The sequence below is a fragment of the Larus michahellis genome, chromosome 4, assembly GCF_964199755.1.
Source record: "Larus michahellis chromosome 4, bLarMic1.1, whole genome shotgun sequence".
NCBI classification, from domain to species: Eukaryota; Metazoa; Chordata; class Aves; order Charadriiformes; family Laridae; genus Larus; species Larus michahellis.
In genome coordinates, this window is record NC_133899.1 from 22,781,298 (window position 1) to 22,805,514 (window position 24,217).

Below are 24,217 nucleotides of genomic sequence, written 5' to 3' on the forward strand. Positions count from 1 at the left end.
TAGGCAATTCAAAACCAGTCTCTGAATTCTATTATAGCCAGGGGTACCCACTGCCATCACCCTTCCCCCCCATTTAATTAGACACAACAAAAGATTATTTCAAGCCCAAACACCAGCAGCTCTCCAGAGGGCCCATCTTTAGACAAAATTGCAAATCTGCAGTAAGGCACATCCCAGATTACACTGTATACTGTTACTGCTTGTGTTCCAGTAAATTATTTTATTACTAATGACCTAAACCAGAAAAGCTATTAGTTTTCACGAAAAGTGTATCCAAAGCTGTTTCTATTTGGCTTGATTTATATGTAAGTGGGGAACCACTTCTAAATTTGAATCGCCTTTGTCAGTGCTATAATTCACAAAGGGGAAACTTTTCATCTGGATCAGAAAAGGAGGACAACTTCAAGTCTTACAACCATTCAGTACGTCCATACTGCCAACATCACAAATTAGGTCAAATTTAAATAAGACGTCCTTTTAAATTAAGACTACACCTCCTCAACCAACCTAATCATTCTTAGCAGGAGGCACTTTCACCAAAACCAGTTTCCTGTGCAGTACTAGTCAATTTTAGTTTAGCTTAATAGTACAAAAAAAAATTAGTTTAATGAATTTTGGTTGTGTATCTCCTGCCCTACTTATTAAGTTGCACCGGAGCCTGTGATCCAATCCTTTTCTGAAAGAGACCTATGGAGGTGTGACCCCATAAAAGATAACTTTGGTAAGTACAACATAAGAATATGCAACTCAGAAGTGTGGCATTGTATTTATCCATATGCAAACACACTTAAACTAGACAGGAAGATTACCTGGGCAAAATGATTTTCTCTTCTGCTGTCAGAAAGGCATAATCATTAAAGGTACTAAACTTCATTGACGGTGGGTACTTGAAAGGTTTTGCCCCAAAGTTGAACTCACATTGTTGATAGGACATGAAACTTGCTGCAGCAAAAAAGCCAGATCTGCAATGTGATCAACAACAAACGTTTCAGAATGACTTAATAATAGAGCTTTCCAGACGTCTTGCTACTATAACCAGACAAAAAAAATATACCCCGAAACAAAGAGACAAGTTCCTTCAACAGAAATGTGCTACAGCTAATTGGCAGAAAACCCTCTAACACACCCAGTTTCACCTGCACATACTTTGCTCACTTAGTTCTCAATTTCTGAATTTACTGGCGGGGTTTATCTGAATTTACTACTAAGACAGCCAAGAAAGGCTGCCCACTCTGCAACAAGGCTTAGTCACACACTAAGAGCAGACGCATCCATCTGAGTAACACACAACCTGATCCTCTTTACATCGATCAGCTCAGTTATCTCCTTCAGCACTGGAAAAAAAGTATTTTTCTTCCAAACAATTGCTGTTCGGTGGCCAGCCCAGCCTAACCCATGACAGTTGTGAGGAGCAGTACCAGCTTCAAGGGACACCTCCATCTCCACCGCTCCTGCTGCTTTCTTTGAGCAGGCAGAGATCTGGGGAACCTGCAGTCCCCCACACTTGTTGTGTGGGACCCACACGGGATGAATCCAGGTCTGAGCTCTCTTAGCACAACACCCATCTGCTCCTCCTTGCCCTTGCAGGATTACCTCAGGCCAGCTGTCTTTTCTTCACAGCCACCTTGTCAAAACACCACAACTATCACTTCTTTCAGTTTTGTTTGCTGAAGGGGCCCAAGTTGAGTAATACCTTAAGCTCTAACCAAGAAGAGAATCTGTTGAGTATGTAAGTGACATACTCCACACAGAGTACTGCAAGCTGAACAGACAAGATACACCGCGACTCTTTAAACTCCTCTCTGCTTGCTTCTTGAACTTCATTTTGAGGAGAAAACATGAATGAAATTATTAGCACAGTAGTATTAATTTACAGAGTACTGTAACATTTAATTAAGCTGCATAGGAAGCTGCTCTCTCAAGTATCACACCAGCTTATCTTTTCAGAACTAAACGGCTGAACTTCCCCGGGAGAATCAGAGGAGTTCACCACGTGTTAACTCTAACAGAGTTGGCAAAATAAGCCTCACACCTTTACGTAATGCTACCAAGAGACATGCTCCCATGAACATTCAATATGCTACTACAGGAACTGGCCCCAGCGAACAGCAGTAAGTTAATACGCATTCTTCAGCATTTACAGGACTGAGGCTTTATTTTTTAGAAGATCAAAAATTCCTCAAGCTCTATCAGAAATTTGTTCATCTTTGCTACAGCCTCCTATTTCAGTGCCGTGCTAGTTTGACCATAGAAAACATCTGTTGAAGGTCCAAAGTATTTATTTTGGACTCTGAAATCCACCTGTAAAATTATATCCTTCTCACTGATGTCTAAGCAACTTTCAATTGAGAAACCTGCTTAACAGTGGCTTCAGGTAAGCGGGTTTCTCAAATGGGAAACACTTCATATAATTAAAACAATTATCCACACAGGTCACTGTCCTTCCAAATGAGCACATACTTACACAGCAGATGAAAATACTTGCTTCTCAGCAGGAAGCTGGTTTCCATTTAAATAGAAGATCATTTGCTTTTCTTGCAAGTCTAGTAGAAATCCTATTGTGTCTCCTTCCATGCAAAACAAAGATAATTTAGAGATTTCACTTCTCTTAAATGCCTACAGCTGAAACAGTTATTGTTTTAACTATCACATATCTCACTATGAATTGTCTCATTTAAAAGGAACTGTCTGCAAAAGCATAAAGGAAGAAACATTGATACAGACAGTAACTACAGGAAAAGCTCAGGACAAAATAGTAAAAAAAAAAAAAAAATTTAGTCTGCCAGAGCATAATACATAGTTGTAGAAGTATTGCAGAGCCTTTGCCAAAGCCAGGAAAAAAGCTGCACTATTTCTCTCCTTGGCTATTTCACGCCCATTGAAGATATTCTTACAACACACACTTGTTAAGTCCAAGTTTCTTCTATGCTTTATTTTGCACATACTTATTTTTAAGAGGTATTTTAATTTAGCCATCCTTAGGAGAAATTTTTAATAGAAGAGAAGGTGGCACAGTTCACACGAGCATGGCATGCGCAGACCCCTACCAAGATTTCAAAGCTGAGATCAAGAACAGAATTTTGCTATCCAAGTAGCTATCCAAGAACTTCATGCAAGCAAGACAGAGCAACTCCCTCCTTAACCTGAATTAGACAGGTTTTTCCCCCACTTCCCTAAAATAACTCTTTCAACCCAGAAAGGAACATTTCAACCCTGTTTGTAGGGCTACAAGCATCTAAGAAAAAGTCTTATGATTAAGTGTCCAGCAATGTTAGTTGGTACTATGAGTTGTACTCTGCCTGTTAAATGCTTTTTCATTTAACCAAAAAGATTATCTTCACACATATTGTGTAACAAGAGTATGGTGCCCACTTTGTACACTTAAACCACTGCAAATACTAGTAAAGGCACAATAATTATTAAACCTCAGTATTATGAGGATTAGGCAGTAACTGCTCTGTATCCACCTACTAACAAACTGTTTTCTAGGCACCTGCAAGAGGAAAAAAATCCCGTGCAGAAATCCAACTAGGCTAGAGAGCAGAAGATGGACTGAATACCTTCTTTCCAACAGGGATGGGAATGTGGTTTACTTCTGGCATTATACCAAATCAGCTGCCGGCAGCCATCGTACGCACAGGAGTATTCATCGTCCCCGATGCCGTAACCTTCCTTTAGAAAAAGGAGCAAAGCATTTCAGTCTGCAGCCATTCCTCACACAGAAGGGCTAAAGCTAAACCATTCATCCAAGAGCAGGAAGGGTTTCTCCCACCCCCGTGAAAACAATTTTTTCAAACTAGTCTTAGTTTCATTTTCACACCAAAAGGACTTTGTTGGGGCGAGGAGGAGGGAAAAAGGGGATATTGCCTCCAAAGTGGTTTTCATCCTCTGTGAGCTCAAGTCACTCCTGTCTGTTGAGCTATTTAAAAATCAGAAGCCAGTACCCAAATAGCTAACTCTTTGTGTCTTAAAAAGTCAACACAGAAGTGTAACCACTCTCTTATCTTGAAGTCCCAGTATCAGACTGGTAATACCTTCCCCCACAAGATACCCAAGTGCCACCAGAACACACAGTACAGAGAAAGAACAAACCCATAGCCCCTGCACTGAATTTGTTGCATATTGTGTCCCTTTCAGTGCCAGCCTCCCTAAAGTCATGAAAAGGTTATCAAGTGATATTCCCAAGGTCCCAGAAAAATGCAAAACTAGAAGTTTCAGAGTGGGAGAAGAATTCGTCATGTAGGAGAGCGCAAACACGAAACCCAAAAGCCTTATGGAAGGGAACTTCCTTGTGCTCAGCACGGTTTGTCTGGAGCACAAATACTATGCAGTATCTGATTACACAAGCCTCAGATGTCCCAAATTAAAGCTAAGCCCAGCTAATGGGTGTTTAATGTCATATTTAGGACTAGTCTTTTTGTTACACATGCTGCAAACAAAGAGCATATGGCTACTCTGATGAGCGTGTGTGACATACCCAGAAGAGAACATCCCTGTATTTCAGGTAGACAGCTGATGAACTTCAGGAACAGTAGCATTTAGCTACCAGCAAAACAGCTGTAGCAACAGCAAATCATCCTGCTCAGAGATGTGACATCTCCTGTTTTCATACCTTGTACAGGAAGCACAGACAGAAAAACGCATCTACACCAAGCGCCTTAACAGTAAGTGGGAAAAATCTTTTAAGCCTCTTAGCAGTCTGAAGGCAGACACATGGCCTTTTATTTCAAACAGTTTCCATTACACTCAGCATCTACAATACCTGTGCTCAGGACAGCTCTGGACAGTAGTTTTGTTTGGTTGTGTTTTTAAATCACGCTTGCAATTCCATGCAAGAAGTGTGGGTCTGGACTTTGGATGTGATGTAGAGATATCTGCGTGTCATACACCAGCAGACGACAACACTATATACACGAATAATTAGAAGAAGTGGAGCAAGACCACTGAGCTCACAGGAAGACTTAAATTAAATGGTGAGAAAAGCTACTCTCCCATTCCTGTTGGGTTTCTCGCCACTGCTGTTTGTTTGGTCTCCTTCACTTATTTCTCTCATACACCCCATCATCAATATTTACTCACACATATGTATTTGGCCTATCTTCTTTTAACTGTTTATCTCTACATTATATTTTTTTTTCTCTCCTAAATTAGGTTCTAAGTAGGAACAGAAAGCCATGAAATTACAATAATAGAGAAGGGCTACAGGTACATTTCAATCTCAAGCTCAGAGGGTAGAAGCGTCAGCTTAAAATCCCAGCGCTGTATTTCCATTGTGGTCAGTGGCAGTAGGCTAAGCCATACACTCCTTTTGTACTAAAATTCCATCTTGCACTTTAATGAATTTTATTGGAAGTTTGGAAGGCTGATAATATGGAAAGTCCTCTCTTAGCTGAAGGAAAGAAGTTTTTTGGGTCGTAACCATTATGCTTTCTTAGTATTATGGAAATACTGAAGCAAATGAGTTTACAACAGCCACCCAGAGTTACCATGAGGATCTAAGAAGAAAGACGTCCTAGGTACATCTTTACTAAGATTTGAGATAATTCTTTGAATATAGGTTTGGACTTGACATGCACATGGCACATTTGGCTTTAATGCTAGCAAGTATGTAATTTTAAAAGTAAAATAGTAGGAAAAAGAATACTTAGAAGCAGAATACTTCGAAGAATACTTAGAAGAGTAAGATACTAGATCTCCCTCATCCCTCTGGATGAGAGGGAGAGCAAAGCAAACTAGGTACTCTGTACAAACAGTGTACTTATTCTATATTATCAGAATGAAGGCAAGAAGGTAGAGGGTTTAATCTTTTTGTAACCCTTACTTTTAACTAAAAAGAAGCTTTCACATACCCAAACCATACCATAGTGCTGCTACCAGCAGATCCAGCGATACCATGCTATCCCAGAGTCAATTCAAATAATTATTTCCCTTGTGAAAGTTAATTTAATAGGAGAGTCTGTTAAAGAAGGTAATCAAATGGCTGCTTGGTGACCTGTGTAAAAGCGAGTGCACAATGACCTGCTAGTTCCTAGTGAGCAATTGTTTACTTCACAAAAAAAAAAAAAAACAGACAGTAACCACCGCTGTTATCAAAAGAATTTCCAAGAAGAAACTAAGCCACAAGAAATAAACCATTTCCCTGTAGCTTCCAGACAACAGCAAGTAGATCACAAGCTGTCGCGGCTAGCAGCTACACATGATTTGTGTGAACAGTGTCAGCCTGGAGCAGAGACAACACAGCCTCTTCTTGCACCGCTAACTTCAGACAAAATAGCTTCATGAAAGCAGAGGAAAAACTGAAGGAAACGGGCAAGTGCACGGTTACTGCCACAGAATAACCAGAGCTATTTTCATAGGTGTTGTACGTAGGAAAATACTGAAGTTACACCATCAGCTGGATGATGTTGCATATACTCACGTGGTTGAGAAATTTGCTGTCTTTGGTAGCCCATCCTATCTGCATCACTCCTGAAGTAATGACTGTAACTTCATAGTACCAAACTCCGGAATCGACACAGAACGTACACCTAACGCTTTCAAAGGACGAGGCATCACATCGAGCCTACCAAAACCAAACCAGAATTAAGTTGTGACAAAATTAGTATTCAAACAAGCCCCTTCCTTCCCTGGATCAAGTTTCTCGCGCGTAAGAATATACCAGCGTAATTTCAGAGACACTTTAGTCAGAAAGCAACCTCTCTTTATAGCAGTAATTGTCAAACTAGCCAGTAGGCCAGACTGAAAATTGTCAAGCGGTAAGCCACAAGGGAAAAAAACACAGTAGAAACTTGACAGGGTCAATTTAAAGACTTAAAAACTAAGACAGCCCAAGTCATGGGTTGTTAGCTGACTTCTGGTGTGAAGGACAGAGAAGTATTCAACGTTAATTCACAAAAATTCATCTGTAAGTAGTCAAACAAATTTTTAGAAGAAGTAACAAAGGAAGAAAAAAAAACAACCCACAATGCCAAGACAAAAATCCTACTGTTACGGACTTTTTGAGACTAGGCAGGGCAAACAATAGGAATTATACTTTGTGAACCATTTTAGCCAAAATGAGGGAAAAGGCAGCTAACTCTTAAGCATCCTCTTCCCTTTTCTGAAGTTTTGGGGCACAGATACAAGCGTTACTTTGGTGTGAACATTTCTACAACCGAGATCAGTGTAGTGATATTACAACCCTCTGACAAAGCAAGTTTGCTATGCAAAGCTGGCAGAGAACTTTGACTCATTCTAGGAAATCAGAGAAGCAAGTAGCAAACAAAAATAGTTTAAACCTGCCTTTTTCTTCAGACTCCTTTTCAGGTTGAAATCCTGAAGTGATATCCTACCTCTAATCCATGTGGCGAGATCTTCAGGTATTCACTGACATCGTTACTGTTCAGCATGGCCCTAATGTTGGTCAAGTCAACCTTCTCATACGTAAACTGCCTGCCTTCTTTTAAAACTGCAAAATAAAACTATTTTTTAATCACAGCAGCAGCAAAACCTCATTTTAAACATTTCACACAGCGCCAATCAATCTCTCTCGGGTCCAGTTAATATTTGGTATAACTGAATGAAATATTGATATTTTGCCTGCATGAAAACAGCATCACTTCCAATGCACTGTGTGTTAAATATCCTCTAAACATCAGAACACAACCAATACCTCTGACTAGAGCTCCTACAATCTAATTACTGCTTTCAGGAAACCCAAGGCAAGTGTAAGGCATCCAAGTTCATACCAAGATGCTGTTTCAGGATTTACCATTGTATTCGTATATTCAGTTGGGCATAGTTTTTCTGATTCGTCACAGTGGAAAAGATTTTGGGGATGGGGAAAAAGGGGAAGGGAAAAACGAGGATTTAAAAGGCTTTTTTACCCTCTTATTTTCAGTTAGGTGATGAACTTGAACTGAGCCAAAGCAGCTCTTTCTCCCTGTGTCCCCTTTTCACGCGGGCAGATCAGAAGCATTTATCTTGCCAGGTGTCAAATCGCTGACACATGCACGTTAATTTACAAATCAGAGGTCTTATCTTAGGACCCTTTGTATTATCCTAAACTTGCTACAACACTTATACAGGCGTTTATTAAACCCAGCTGACATTGGCCTCCCGTAAGCTGGCTAAAGTCCCACAGAGCCAAACAAGAATTTTACCCAAATTTAGGTTAACGGACATTAGAAACTATGAGGTCCTTAGAGTTGCTGCACTCCCGAAATCACAACTAAACAAGCAAATTTGATGCTTGTTAGTCATCCAAAAGGATAGATCTAGAAGTGCTTTGTCGAACACTTTTCACTTTTGCTCACAAGACCGTAAGCTTTAAGAAGTCTTTAACAATTCTTTGAGACTGTGCGCTGCTGGGGTATGATGGCGGTAGTGACTGTCACCAGGATGTGTCAGTAATCCAGCTGTTCTGCAGAGAGGCAGAGCTGCGGTATTTAGCCACTCAGCACGTCTGCTGAAGCGTGGGTTACAGGAAATATGGTGCAAGAGAGGATTTTCATTGCAGCTCCAACTTGCAGGTTATAAACCACTTCCTTTCACAAACGTTTTCCTTGCCAAAATTTCCTTTCCAGGCAGTTACACTGGATTTATTCGCTTTTTTTTTTTTTGAAGGAGAGCGATTACAGTCAGGTATATTTACAATAAGTGCTTACACGAAACAAATACAAAGTAGTCCTTCAACTCTTTCAAGAAGTGATTAATATTAAATGAATCCATCCCTTTTGTTATACCTACACAGATTGTCTAAACTCCACTGGGCACAGAATCCAACCTGGCGTTTTAAATAGTCTGGATTATCTGTCCATTTCTCTAGCAAGATCAGTTGGTCACTAATGCAGGATTCAGAAACTGTCATTTTATTTTCACCTGCAATTTGAGAGGAAAAAAAAAGAGTTAATTGCTATAAACTATGGGTAAGTTTAGTTAAAAATAGTAACATTCTACAAATACAGTAGAACACACCCCCCCGCTTTAAACCTCAGGGTCACAAACAGCATGAAATTCTTCCCCAAGCAGATGCAAAATTAACTTAGCACTCAGATATACCACTTCTCAGCACAGAGCTGCATCATCAAAAGACTACTAGATCACAGCTGTTCTCAATCTCCCTAATACAGATTTATTTCTTTTCAAGTAACAATGGTCTCATGTCATAAGCCTTTATGTGGCAATTCTAAGCTGAGAAGGACTGAGTTTCAGCAAAACTCTTGTGTGGGTGGGGTGACATTAAAGTGTCAAAAAACAAATACCCCATCACAGCTGTTCTCCATCTCCAATACAGCATTATTTCAGTGACAAAGGCCTCGTGTCGTAAGTCCTTCTACAGCAGCTTCTAACTGTGAAGGACTGCACTGAGTTTCATCAAGTATCTCAAGGGTTTTGAGGGGTAGAGGGATGTCACTAAAGCAAATATTTCTTCTTGCCTGTAAGTGGACGAACATTTCTCTTCTACATTTGTGTTCCTGCCAATCCAGTCTCTCTCATGCTCAGACAAAGCAAGTGACAACCATGCAGAAGCCATAGTATGACCGTTAAGAGCAGTATCAGGCTAATACTTACTTGTTTGTGCAAACTTCTCCAGTGCTATTAGTGCAAAAAGCATCACCGTTGGATGAGACTGGAAGTTCTAAACATGGGCAGTAAGAAGAGTTATTTAATAAATAGCCAGCGCAGATGGATAGGAAAAGCTGTCTGTCACAGAATGCTTTAGGTTGAAAGGGTCCTCAAGGCTCGTCCAGTCCAGCCTCCTGTTGAGGGCTGGTCCAGGTAGGTCAGGCTGCTCAGTGCCTTGTCCTACTGACTTCCGATTACCTCCAAGGATGGAGGATCCCACACTCTGCAATCTCAACTTCCTATAACGTACGTTACCAGTATTTACCAAAGCCTAACTTTTCACAGTAATAATAAAAAATAAATCGCATTACAATTGCTATGTATGGATACAGACATAAAGATTGAAGACACTTACCAAGCTGTGAAGTAAATATTCCAATATGCCTGGGCTGAGCAAGCCTATACTCGCAGGACCTACAAGAACATTAAAAATTAAATCCATCCACAGGAACTACCATATACTCATCATTGCACAGAACTTTTAAACCCAGGGCAACAAATTAAAGGACACCTACGAACTTTGCAGCAAAGCAGAACTATAATATAGAATGATTATCATTGTTCCCAGTCAAATATTTGCTACACATTTAATAAGTACAGAGATATTGACAAATTACAAACATTCCCAGTTTACCCGCTGCAAATACGTATAGAGTTCTAGCCGCGCTCCTGAGCTTTCGAAGCAAGACTTCACCAGCCCCTGCTTAGCATGTTCATGCCCATTACTTTCGAAAACAGACTGGCTCCTCTTTTCTTCCAGAGTCAAAATATAGAGACCAGCTCCATTTATCAGTAGCCCAAAATAAACAAAACTGACTGAGCATCTAATACAACCTACTTGACAGTTAATTATACAATTTGCAGCAGCACCATAGCAAGCAGCCAATTTAAAAAAAAAAAAATGCCCTGCAATACTGTCTGCTTAATCAAGAGAGAGACACAAGGGAATCAAACACTGGCAGCTACAAACTCTAACAAATTGCAATGGGTCCCACCACAGCATGAACAGATTTGCTGCCTGAGCTGATACAGTGAGACCCGTGTCCACTAAGACAAAAGTAGATACAGCATCTTATTTTGACTTAGTCTAACAGGGTTGGAGTATTATAGTTCAAAAAGGCTTCCTGCCCTTATTCTTCCCTTTTTTTTCCCCCCCCACAGAAATATTGAAATTGTTTTAAATAACTATTAGGCGATACCACACAATCACTTTTTCCTCCTTTTCCTGACTGCTTTCAGAAAAGAAGAAAAAAACTAAACAAAATCAACCATCAGCAGGAAGGAAACTTAAAGTAATCAGTTTCCACCAGGGTACTAGAAATGACAGGGAATAAAAAAAGTTCTATGGGAAAAGTCACCTTAAAAATAGAATCCCAGCAATTTTCTTTTAAGCAACCCAGAAGAGAGAATCTTTTCAGCTAACTACAATAAGGCAACACACGTTTAGCGGAATGGACATCTTTCTTTTTTGTTTCCATACAGCCTCCAAGACTACTAATTTGCTACTCCTGCCTACTGGCTAAAGAACTGCGAGTTCTCAATAACTCACAGACAGCCATAAAAGACCAATTCCCATGCTAAGGCAATATACCATAAACAAACATTGATCAACGGTCACTAACCACGTGTCAGAAGGATTTGATCTTTTTAAGTGTTTGGGATTGTGAATGGCTCATTCAGATCCAAGCTAGCGACCACTCGACATTTTAATTGAGCAGTAGACTTGGTCACACCTGTCACACAAGGTCTCCCCTCGATGCAGAACATTATTCAGTTTTAAGAAAACATTTCTGAACTGGTCCGCATCGCGGGTGCTAAAGCAGAACATGCTTCAGCAAGCCAAACGCAAGCCTTCAGAGGAACCCCACGGCTTTACCTGCTAACTTCTCTGCTAAGCAGCCCAGCACTGCAGTTGTGTTCCGGTGTTTGGCAGGGTGACAAGCATCCTGGCAAGCAGCAGCTCCGCTTAAGTTTAATATTTCAGTTAATTTTTGTAATGCATCCTGAGAAAGAAAAAAAAATAAATCAGAGATCTCTTCAACATCACTGGCAGATACAGTTTTCCCCCTTACTCAGTATCGTACAACAAACTATTTTTACACTATATCGCTAAAGTCAGCATCACATTACAGACAGCATGGGATGGCTATCTTCTAAGACAAGAAGATAATAAAGAACAGATGGGAAGAGAAGTTCAACATAACCAAAAGCTGTAACTTTAAGATTACCACCAGATTGCTGGTCATGGTTGTGATCAACAACTCGGGACGCCTCTGGACATACACAAGTGAGGGACCCACAGCAACAGGAACCAGAACAGCAGAAAGGCAAACACCACCAATCAGCACATACAGCACTACTGCCATCTAATCTGTTTCTAGTGCCCTAAAGCTCCCATTCTTTCCAAAAGAACAGTGATGGTTTAGACTTTAGAATTCAGGACCAAAAGAGACACACCCCCCCAAAGAGAGCCTACATCCCAATGATAAATGCAGGATGCTGTCAGCTTTATGGGACATCATAAATGGCATTCTTGAGAGCACAAATGGCTTTCCTGTAGTCACACGACTTCAGGAAGCAACTGATGAGGGTAATAAATCTAAAATGCCACACTTTTATTTCCTCCATTCAGGCAGGATGGTATGGATAAAATTCAAGACAGATCTAGAGCATCCCCTCCACTGTCAGAGCAGTTAGGGGTTAATCTAGAGCCAGAACAAGTTATCCCACAGTGAGAACCCCACCCCGCAAAGTTCCAAATCCCCTTCAACTTTCCAGACTTCATGAAAATTTCAGCTGATTCAGAATGAAACTGCATAATGTCAGGCTAGGATCTAATTAAAATAGAACTCCTCCTCATATTGAAGTCATCAGCAGGCCATTTGGAGCAAAAAATGAGTACTGCTCAAGTTGAATATATATGGTTTTTTTGAATTGTGTTCTGAGCCACACTCAAACCAAGTTTACTGTGCTAGACACTGAGGTAACACTGAGAAGTAGTTATGTTGCCAAAAGAAAAGCCACAAAACCAGAACGGATGAACAAGACTAACGGTCAGTAGAACAGAGAAAGGATGACTGAGCCACAAACTTAGGATGGAAAATTCTCACTAAAATTAGACTCTTGACATACTCTGATACTGCTTTTAGCCACTATTAGAACTGTCAGAGAGATCAACTATTTTGAGTTAAATAAAGACTTTATAGAATAAACAGTTTACTGCCTGCCATTTTAACTTTATGGACTTTATAGCCTACAATAACAGAGAGTGAAATACAGCCTGCTGCCGTTCTCCAGCTGTTACAGAAGCGGGGCACTGACTTAAAACCATTAAGACCAAACACTTAAACTTATCTTGAATAGAAAGAAAGTGAACAGCAGCACTTTACTGCATGTGACCAGCAGATCCCACAACCACAGCTCCTTATGCTGTAAAGAGATTACACATAGGAGGAAAAAAAACCCCACCCAAAACTCTGTGCGCCCCAGAAACAGGCATCTTATTCCTTTTGTCTTATTAAGGTCAACTATTCCATAGCTAACGCCTTAAAATCAAAGCATCTGAGTGAAAGTCACATGGCTTTCGAAGAACAAATCATTTGATTGCCAAGTACATTGTACAGATGAACAAAAAAAAAAAAAATACAAAATCCCTCTTTGTATGGCACATTCACAGTGGCCTCCACTTCCTGATTTCTTTTTAAAAGCGGGCAAAGTTTCTAGTCGTAGCTTTGTTTTCAGAATCATTTTGCAGCCCCTGTGACAGACATCATACAACATTTAACTTGGTCAAAAGTCTCAGATGACTTTAATCAATAGCCTAGAGGGAAAAAAACCAAACAAACACTTCAGGCAGTTAAAGCTTGACTAACTCCCCAGCCACTCACCCATTTACGCAAGACAAAAAAAGCTACCAGCTTTTTATAGCCCTAACAATGCAAACAGAAAACTAAAATTGGCAGCATAAGTAGATTAAAAAGCAAAAGCTGCAATGATGTCATCATCAATTTCTGATGAAACAAGGACAAGCGTTTGAAGACAGACAAGTTCTCTGTACAATCATCATATAAAGGATTCAACAACAGTTAATGTCCTTAAACACTTGAGGCTCTCGCTAAAACACCTGTACCAACAGAGTACCAACACCTCGGGTCATCTTTCCATCCAAAACACACATTAGTGGTCAGTGGAAAAAGTATTCAAGCCTGCCAAAACCTTATCTAGATATTTCACAGTTAAGAGATGTCATTTGTGTAACTTCACACACCCACTTGCGTTGCATTCCTTATGTGCAGGGCAGGAACAAGTTCAACAGCGACTTGCAAAGACGCAGCTTCCAGAACTTGAGAACAAGACGACAGAACTTGTCCTGCTTCTGCAGCATCTGCACACCCTCGCTGCACAGCACGTAGGTGCCACGGGGCAGGAAAGGACAACAAAAAAAAAAGCAGCTAGAAACCAAAGGCCCCTTGTTCTTCCCCACAGACCAGATTTATCTTTATTTTTTAATTTATTTTTTTCCCTACAGTTCTTCTAGCATTAAGTAGCAGTTAGATAACAAGTCACCATGAATTACTCAAAGTTTCAAGTTACACCCATTTTCTGAACCGCTAACAGTCTTGCGTCACTGGTGAAACCCACCCAGAAGCTATCATAGGTGTGGCAACCACGAATAACTGAAATTCAGCCGCAGATGAAAACACATGCTTTAGACTCACTTTTGTTGGCAACGGACATTCATCAAGTAGTAGGGTTATAACAGCTGGTCCCAGGGGATCTTCTAATGGAATAACTCTAATTAAAGACTGGACAACTTCCAACCAGCCTTCATCTGTCAACCACAAAACAGAAGTAGCGCTCAGAATTAATGCTGCAATTCTGAAGCGTTCAAAATACATCCCTAAACGTAAACTGAAAAATCCTCAAAATTAACCAGGGAGTTTACAGAGACTAGGGAAAAGAAAGAAAACCAACAAAACGGTTTACTTTTCACATCAATGTCTTAGTTTGTAGTAGTTTAAAAGTTTAAATTCAAGGGGGGAAAGAAAAAAAAAAAAAAAAGAGTTTACAGCAGCTTGGGTGCTAGTGAACACCTCTGTTGTTTGGAGAACAGTCTCACCCAGGCCAGAGCATCCTTTAGTTTCCACTAATATTAGGAAGGAATGCTTAAGACCAGTATGGACAAGCACTTTGTTCCAGTGCGATAGCCAAGAGTTCAGTGTCCAGTGTCAGCTCTTAAGTGTTAAATGCTGCATCCATGACGACACTAAAGAAATATTTCAGTCAGAATCAGAGCATTCTTCTTGAATTCCCTCAATAATGTGGACCTCGGGGGAACCGCATTAGCTTGTTCCATGCCTGGTGGTCCAAAGAAAGTTTGCTTCCCTACAGATCAGCTCTCAGTGTTTAATGAGCAGACAAGGGCTTCGACTTGCAAGTAAGCAACACACCATATAAGATGTTAAAACTACTAATAAAGTAAACAGATTTGGATTTACAAGAAACTAGTTCCCTTAGAAGTGATAACACAGAGTCTGTATCTGCATAGGAGTGAGGGAGGCTGAAGAGACTTAGTGCTCCTGTCAAAAGTGACAGGGAAATACAAGTAACAGACTGGGGTCTGAGTTTTGTTAGCACATTCCCCTGAAAAAAAAAAAAAAACATTTTACTGAATTGCTGTAATGTCTAATCAGGTTGATTAATTTATTTTGATATAGAAATATACTTCCTGAGACCAGTACCAGCTCTACTAAGAGAGACAAAAAATTCATCTAAACCAGAAGTTTGGTGGGGGTCTTGAGCTGGGAGAATTTCTCTTGTAATGAAGATAAAACAGCCCTTGCACAAACACGGCTTAGTTTGCAGGAGTCCTTAGAGATGAGGGCAGACCAACTACATCAATAAAGCAGAGGTCTAAGGACAGCAAAACCCAAGACAAGAAGTACGAGCTGTTTGCCAACACTGGAGCACACGGGTTTAAACCATGTCTAGATACATATAAGGGTCGTTTCTGCCTTACTGCAAACAGACATTCTTTGTGGCTTCTGGTTTAATGCCACCATCACAATGTGTTTGTGGCCATCCGTTGGCTGCTTCCGGGGAGTTCACGTGGGAAGTTTAAGAGAGTTCAAAAGACTCAGGCAAATGCAATGAACTCAAGCAAAGCTTCTGAAGGGCAGAACAGTGTTTTGTATCCCACATGGCTAGTGCTACAGCAAGTCGTAATACATATTGCAAAGAAAAGTACATGCTAGCAAGAAGGAGGTTTTTTGGTTTGGTGTTTTGTTTTGGGGTTGGTTTTTTTTTTTTTTCTTTTTTCTCTTTGGAGTCACAACTGAAATGCCCAACACAGTGCCTTGATACCTGTTTCTGCCATTTCATGCAACGTGATCATTGAATAAGGAGGCTCCTGGTCACTGAAAGAGATATTAGACAGGTCAAAAATTTATGCACAACCATCAACGCATACACTGAATAAAATGATAATACAACAGACAGAAAATGAATCTGGTAAGCATTTAACAAAAGGAAGTTACACGGGCTGCAGACCGCTCATGCCATTTTCAGATCTGAAACACAGATGGTATTTGAGCCTTTCTCTGGCTCAAAGTCAACATCTGCATATCTACAAGAGCTGATAAATGGAATGGTGATCCATATCTGCATGTTTAAAAGCTGGCCATAATGCTTCGGCTTAGAGCTATTCATTAGCAGCGTTCCTTGGAATAGAAAACGAGAGACTATGTCAGAGGTCATGAAGTGAACCAAGAGCAGAGCACAAGGGACAGAGCTTAAACATGATTTTTTTTCCCCATAAATTCTCTGCTAAATATATAAATATTTAAAAAAAAATAAACAAAACACAAAACTTGAAAGGCAAGCCACCTAGCAGTAACACAGACATCGAACTCATTAAGAAGAGCTGAAAGAAATAGTTAAGGCAGTTTAACCGAAGACATTTAACCCAATTCCCTTTCCAGCATGGAAAAAAAAAATCATTAAAAAGTTCAATCAGATCAGCTTCTGGGTCTGGTTTGCTGGAGCAACAGCAAGAACCTATGGCCAGTGCTCCTCTGAGCAGGCACCGCCGTTGAAAGTCCCTAAAGCAAGGTCTCAAGCCTAATCAGGTAAGCATCTCCAGGTCCAGAAAAAGCTTATGCAGCAGCAGGTGCTAAACTCTTTATTCAGTGCTACCGAGACATTGTGAACTAACCCCCGGCTTAGGAGGAGATGTTCCACGCTCTATTTCTATCACACACCTCGGAAATTACACCAGAAATGCTAAATACAGGTGAATTCTAGAAAATTTCAAACACAGATGAATCATGCAAATAATAAAGCCACCTACTTTGGAGGGGGATTCATTATAAAAGAGAAAAAAATTATCTCAGTTTTGACTAAAAATATGTTTAAAAATACATGCTTTTCTTACCAAAAAATTAACACACTCTTAAATGTTTATGCAAGAAAATGCTGAATTTTAAACACATATTTATATCGCTATAACACTGGGAACAAATATCCCCCTTCATCTCCTTGCCTTTCTTCTGGAAACTAATCTCCGCAGCAGAAAAAAGCAGCGCAACGATGCAGAGTTACCTCAAGAGAAAGGATGTAAAGATTCCGAGAAAGAAAAAAAAAGTAAATACAAGTAAAGGCTCTAATAAAAAAGGAGGAAATTTTTTATCAGCAAGATTTACGATTCTGTCATGGGTAGCAGGTGTTTGCAGTACTGGCACTGAGCAAAGTGGAGTCTGTCCCACTGACTTGCCATTTTAACCACTTAATTTCCAAACATCCCCTCCAGCACCCACCTTCTTCATATTTGGAAGCCAAACAGTCATTTTGCTAATTTTTTTAATTTGTGAAGCTGCACTTTATACAAACTCCAAAAATTAGTACTTAAGCTTAATGCAAAAACTTGGAAGAATAACTCCTTTCCTTATAAATATGAGAGGGGGAAAAATGCATTTGTCAGATATGTTTTAGGTAGGAACTTTGAGATTTGATAAAAAAACAAAAAACAAGAAAACCCAAACAAACAATAATCAGGGAAAGCAACCATTCATTGCAGATCACAGTATAACAACTGAATTTACAATTCATCTCAGTGTCCCCACGTATTAACTTTCGGTATATAGAAAGTATATAGACAAAAGAATTGTCAGAAAAAGGGTTTTGCCTTCCACTCTCTAGCTTGCCGTCTTTCACTCTGTAAGGCTGTACTATCATACCGAAGCCCATATTTGCAACCTGCTGTTACCTACATGTTTTCATTTTAGTTTGACTTTATTCTTGCACAGTTTTTGACATGAAAATATATTTGTCAGCTTCCCTACCCCTTCCCTCAGTTGCGGCGTTTTCAGCGCTGAGAAGTCAGGCTCCAGGAGGAACCGGTGATAATGGAACATGCTTATTCCTACAGTACCCACCTACACTGAAAACCAAGATTTCCAGACATGGAATTTTTTTTTTTTTCTTCCAAGTGAGCATTCCTATTAATCAAACAAGAGCTATCATTAGCTTCACGTCTAGCAGAAAGGCTCCCTAAACGTTTTTCAGGCCCATTTAGATAGCTTGCCTCATGAACAGACCCTCCATTATTCATAGCCACAGGTCTCAGTCTTATCTGCAAGAACTTGTAATATTTAGCTGTATTCTAAAACCGGCTGTGTCTTACCAACCACCTTAATATGAAACCAGGGAAACCAGTATACCAGTACAGACCACTTATGGGCTCCGCAGGACAAGAGAGACATTGCTATAAGGCAGCGTGTCTAGCAGAGGGCTTCCAAGATGGTTGAGGGCTGGAGAACGTGACACACAAGCAGAAGCTCAAAGAGGTTTGTTCATCCTTAAGGGGGAGGTAGTGGGAAGGAAGAGAAATGATATTGCTGCCTGCAACTATGTCACGGGAAAGAACAGAGAGGCCAGAGCCAGGCTCTTCTCAGAGGTGCACAGCAACAGGACAAGAGGCAACAGGGGTGTGCTGGAACACACCAAAATTCCAACTTTTAAAAATATTTACTTATTTAAACCATGTGAGCGGTCACACACCAGACCAGGGACCCAAAGAGGTGGAGAACATCTATATTCTGAAGATGTTCAGCACTTGACTGGGTAAGACCCTGAGCCACCTGCTCCCACCGGACCTGGGTTTATGCAGGAGGCTGAAGTGGAGGAACTTCCAGAAGTCCAACCTATGTGCTTATGTGAATCTAAGGAAGTCTTTCACTGGAGTCTGTACAAGAAAATACAGTAGCTTCAGCAATTTGTCAGAAACAGGACTCCAGGATCAGTGAAATAACTACACTTATTGTCCCAGAGTAGCATAGGAAAGCACTTTCAAGATTACAAAACCAATTGCAATACCCACAGGAACAGGACCAACTATGCACAAAAGTGTTGGGAAACAGCTTAAGGAGCTGAACAGGGGGAAGCGGAAGGCATGTGAGATTAGGGAGAGACTTTAAAAAAAAAATCTGCCATGATTTTAACTTAATGATTTGAAGGCAGACCACAAAATAAAACCTGTTTAAAAACGCCTCTTCGATTTAAGTGTTCAGGAAAAAAAGTATGTCCTGGTAGTTCTATTTAAAGCATTTTACAACAGGAAGGCAAACTCCTCCCCTGCAGGCACATTCCAGAGTAACAAGGCAGGTATATGAACCAAGGCTCACTTATCCCAAGCCTCATCCACCTTAAACTCAAGCCCCAGCTGGGAAGCTAGAACAGTGTTTTTCTTTCTCTTTTGGCCTTTCCAATTCCTAGCCTGCCCCTAACCCAAGAGGCGATGAGCTAACGTAACCCAGCGTTTCGAAGGTCCTTTTAAAGCTTGGCAAAAAGCAACACAAAACCAAAAAAATACGGATGAATCCATAAATACCCCCCACACCCTTAATGGATGCTTTGAGCATGCAAGGAATGCAATACTGGGATCATGAGTTGAACAGTCATAACATGCGGTCTTTAAAAAAGTAGAGAGACTTATAACTGGAAAGAAAACCTCAGTCTGTTTATACAAGCTAACAGAGATCAAAGCTCTCAGTTTTGCTTAACCATTTCCAAAGATGTAAATACAGCCTGAAAACAGAAAGCTTGCACAGCCACCAATTTTTAGGACAGAAGTTCCCAAACTCTGGAGCGTTCATTGCTTCCTAAACTGTGTGTCTATGGTAGGTGAGAAATACTGAGCACGTTCCTCATCCCACCTGGGTGTAGACCCATACAGGAACTGAGAGAAAGCTCCTCAGCTCCTGGCAGAGTCTGTACCTGGGCACTCAGGAGCTACTTCTATTACCTAGGAAAGGTGCTCCTCTCCTAAAGGTGCTCCTCTCCTAAGCATCCAGATGGAAACACGCGGCTGCTTCAGGGAGGGTCAGGTGTAGATCGGTGAGAGGATGGAGCCACAGTTTGAGAGAAGACAAGAACATTTTCATTCATGTTGAATTATTCCTTGAGGAGGTACTTACTTATCTACTAACGTCCGAATCACAGCCAGTGTGTCAAGTACTAGCCCATCCACATTCTGTTTTTTCCTTCTTGGTTCATGAGGGCCTCGACCCCTCCTGGGTGGACGGACAGGGTCCCTTGGGTGGCTTCTTGCTTCAGGTACATGTATTCTACTGTTCTCCGTTTGCCGGCTCCGAGATTCCACGCTGTCTTCTGCTCCACTGTCATCACGGCAAACGCATGAGTTTCCCATATTGTTAGCCCCCAAGGCTCCCAGTAAATGGGGAACGTGGTGCTCTAGAGTCAACAGTAAACCTTGGAAAAGGCTTCTGCTAGCATAGAACACAACCAAAGCAACTACAATCATCTAGAAAGTTTTAAGAGTAATGTTTATGGGATCCTGAAGTGTGATTTTTTTTGCATTATAAGCGTTGCTACCAGCTGGAATGAATGGGAAGTTGGAGACTTAGTTTCTGATATAATCGGTTAAAATACACATTGGTCATCCAGAAGGAGGTCTGAAAGAGCAAACCCAAAACAAGAGTCAGTGTTACAACTTCTAATGAACAACAGAAAAATGCCGATTTTAGTAAACAAAATCAGTCTTGGTGGATAAAGCACCTAGGAAACATAAGATTTGTACCCGAAGTCTATTGCAGGGAGGGGGAAAGGAATGAGGAGGAGGAGGAAGTTCAGCAGGTCAGTAGCTCTCGCCCACACACCACTCCTTTCCACACCACCTATTATTTCCTATTTCTGCCACGGGTTCGGATGCAGAGGAACAAGCATGTCTTTGCCTAGCACACTGCTACCCCTTAAGTACTTGGCATTAACAAACCAGTTTCATTTGTTCTTTACCCTTTATAAAGGGCATACTGTTCAGGCCACCCAAATAAAAGCTGTACATTTGAGGTTACCATTTCACATCAGGAATATTCAGTATTGTTTCCAGACAGACTCTACAAAAGAGCCTTAGTTGTGAAGAACTAATCTTACAGTTATGGCCTATCTCAACAAACAACAGATTTAGCAGTGAGCTGTCTAGTCCATCTGTGCGCAAACACGTCTTTTTGGAACGTGCCTACATCAACTGGATTCTCACCCAAAGAAGCACCAAGTACTGACCCTGAAATAAACAGGGATTACAGACACCATTTTAACGCTCTCGAATCTAACTGGGATTTTGAAAAGGGTGTTTTCTGTGCGGGTGGTATGCTTGCTTGGATCTAGCATCAAACCGGTCTTCCCTTTTTGGGAGCGAAGACTAATTCAGTCATTCTTTTGTTCTTGATTCAAATGGTTTGGATCAAATACAGGCTCACTAGAAACTGAGATTGTAGGGTAGTCCCGCCAAATCATTAAATTGAGAATGCTAGCAAAAGGATTCAAAACCTCATTTCATTACAAGTTATTTTTCAAGCCATAAGGTATATTTCTATAGGACATTACATAAAGTCTCAGCTAAAATAAAGCCCTACAAAAGTCATCATTTAACTACTTATGCACTTCAAGCATGCCAGAATAAGTAAGTCACTTCGAAGAATAAACACATGTTATTCTTTTAAGAATAAAGTTTAACATTTAAATTAGAAGTTATGGTGAACATCCTGTAACAGGTTATTACTATTCTACAATTAAATAATCTATTTAACAGCAGACACGTAGCACCATAAAATTAAAAGAAAGTTAAAGACAGTTGCCACCTTTCAAACATGAAAGGCCCCCTACCATTGGAGCCAACTGGCAACTGTGCAATTGCTGGCTGCCATTTGGGACAAGATCATAACAACGTTATTTGGGAAGCCAGACACTGGTCACGTGAGCAAGTCTCTGGATGTACAGCCGTCACTGGAAAAGCGCTGCGACCACACTCTCAGACTCTTCTGTAGTTTGAGGCACGTTATCTTCTCTTAGCACAATGAAAAGTTCAGTACTGAGAAATTAACTGAAGGCTAACTAGGAAAAAAAAAAAACCAGGGGATATTCATTGGAAAAAAACGAAAACAAACAGGATCTTGACTTCTTGTTCAAGGAATTCCTAAACCATAGATTATTAAAAGGGTTTCAGCATCACAACATGCTTGCCTTACTCTCTTAGCAGTCTGACCACAAGAAGCGGAACACCAGGCTCAGGAGTCCTTCCCTCTGAGCCAGTACAGCTGCTATCTTCTCAGTTGGCAAGTGAAAACTAGATGTGAGGGCGCCAATACAGACTGCGTACACCTTCAGAATTGTGTAAGATCACAGCTGGTTCAAATGACTTTAAAAGGCTGGTGGGCAAGGGGGTGTTTAGTTTCATTTGGTTTTGTTTTTTTTTTTTTCTTTTTGAAAAAAAGCTAGTTATATTAAATGTAAAACATAACTTCCTAAGGAGAAACTATACTTGTATTTATGAATCCGGATCATTTAAGGGCATTTCAGTAACATAATACTAAAATGTAAAACAGATTTAGAACTTGAATTAGTTCAGCTGTTCTGTAACTTACAAAAACGTTAACACAGTGGATCTACCTTGTCATCAAAACAAGTATGGAAAAGCTGTATTTTAGGGATTAGCAATGAGTAAGAACCTACCTCAGGAAACAAAAATAGACATAAGTCAAGATTAAAACTGATCATTGAAACCTAGGGTTTTCTGTTTGACAACTTAAAGCACGATTAAAATCAAGCTATTACGATCAACTCACCCTTAAGTACGTTTGGTGCAGGAACAGCAGGGCTTGCTCGCACAGCGCTGTAGCAGAAACAGACTGTAGTTCTTCAGGGCACAGACACACTCATATCCGGAAAAGCAGCACTCTAAGCCTTCATCGTGGGCAGTGAGTCATTACGGGTGACTCTGCTTTCACTTTTAGGAACTACGCTGAAGAGTCCCTGTAAACAGAGGCGAAAGAAAGAACAATTCACTTGGAAGCTGCCTCCACAGTAGGCATATGCCACCTCCTCCCTACACCCGCCATGACATCAAGGCAGGCTGCTGTTTTCAGCCACATTCAGCCTTTACAGGGGGGAAGTTCTATCATGGCTTCAAAAACCAGCTTGCCACCTACTAGGTTTAGGACTAGACACAGCTACAGAAAACCCAATCTGTTTTTACAACCTTGGTATTCCAGACACCATAGCACCAAGTGCAGAGCAAGCACCGGCTCCTCCCCTCAAATTACTGCTTACAGCAGGAAGGGAAGCAATAATATCTGCTCCAGATCACCCTCAAGGAGAACAGCAGAAAATAAAAGCAAGTACACTATAAAAGTTGATTAGATAAAGAGAAGAGAGAAATGACAAGATAAAATCCCCTTATTTAGTAAAGAACCAAGTTTGACAGCAATCACTTGGCTGTTGCTTTCAATCACGTACAAGGAGTTCATTGTCAAGCCTCAAACAAACTGAAAGGCCAAATAATTTGGAATGTAAGGTACAAGAAGAGATTGCTACACATCTGCCCTGCAAACCCGCGTGTCTGGACAGAGTAAGAATGCATGGAGAGATTCTGAAGCGCAAAGAAAAAGCTTTTTAAGAAAGACCTTTTAAACCAGTGATGTACTAGATTGCGTTTGAGCTCGTGTATTTTTGAAGGACAGCTTTACAATGTTATGATGAACTGCGACTTCAGCGGTAGGCTGCCGGCAGCCACCCCAGCTTCCTCACTCTCACTGCTAAAGTAAAGAGGGCAGAGACACCGAACTTCAGTTCAGGTCTGCAGCAGGATGGAGTAGAGAAATTCAGTAGAGAAGAGCGATGCAGGTGATGAGAGTGATCAATTCTGCTTCTGTCCAGACTCCAAGACCTCAGGGACACAACCAACACACAAAACTGAGCGCGTTTTGCACATCATGAGAGATGAAATATATTATTGTTTCAATAAGAGGTAACAATCTCTGCATACAGAGACAGAAAGAAATTTTAAAATATAACTTCAAGACCAATTTTTGCAAATCCCTGCTCTCAACAAAACCTGGTCATAAAAGTGTTGTTTTTTTTTTAATTCTAAAAATACTTAACAGTCTACTTGCAAGTATTGTGGGAATAAAAGAGAAAGGGAGATTTTAAAGACCTTATCTAAAAGAAGAAAAAAATTCAAGCAGCAAACCAAGAATATCACAACAGCAGTATGGAGATAAGCCAAGGTAAGCCTCCTGTCCTACCTGGCAGCAGATAC

General features: G+C 40.6%; 1 protein-coding gene across 3 annotated transcripts in view; it reads right to left on the minus strand.

Moving 5' to 3' along the window:
- The window catches only part of RSPRY1 (ring finger and SPRY domain containing 1), a 40,342-nt gene that overhangs the window by 5,326 nt on the left and 10,799 nt on the right, over window positions 1–24,217 (minus strand). For 2 of the 3 annotated variants that reach the window (XM_074583432.1, XM_074583433.1), the window contains exons 2-14: window positions 22,746–22,932; window positions 20,079–20,576; window positions 15,970–16,022; window positions 14,325–14,437; window positions 11,483–11,609; window positions 9,962–10,020; window positions 9,553–9,619; window positions 8,728–8,859; window positions 7,332–7,447; window positions 6,419–6,562; window positions 3,561–3,672; window positions 2,465–2,567; window positions 810–962 (exon numbers count right to left, since the gene is read on the minus strand). In XM_074583432.1, the coding sequence (XP_074439533.1) occupies window positions 810–962; window positions 2,465–2,567; window positions 3,561–3,672; window positions 6,419–6,562; window positions 7,332–7,447; window positions 8,728–8,859; window positions 9,553–9,619; window positions 9,962–10,020; window positions 11,483–11,609; window positions 14,325–14,437; window positions 15,970–16,022; window positions 20,079–20,425 (1,526 nt within the window). In that variant the 5' untranslated portion in view covers window positions 20,426–20,576; window positions 22,746–22,932. Of the gene's footprint in view, window positions 1–809; window positions 963–2,464; window positions 2,568–3,560; window positions 3,673–6,418; window positions 6,563–7,331; window positions 7,448–8,727; window positions 8,860–9,552; window positions 9,620–9,961; window positions 10,021–11,482; window positions 11,610–14,324; window positions 14,438–15,969; window positions 16,023–20,078; window positions 20,577–21,786; window positions 22,694–22,745; window positions 22,933–24,217 lie in introns of those variants that run through there. The other variant, XM_074583434.1, reaches the window with a different exon arrangement.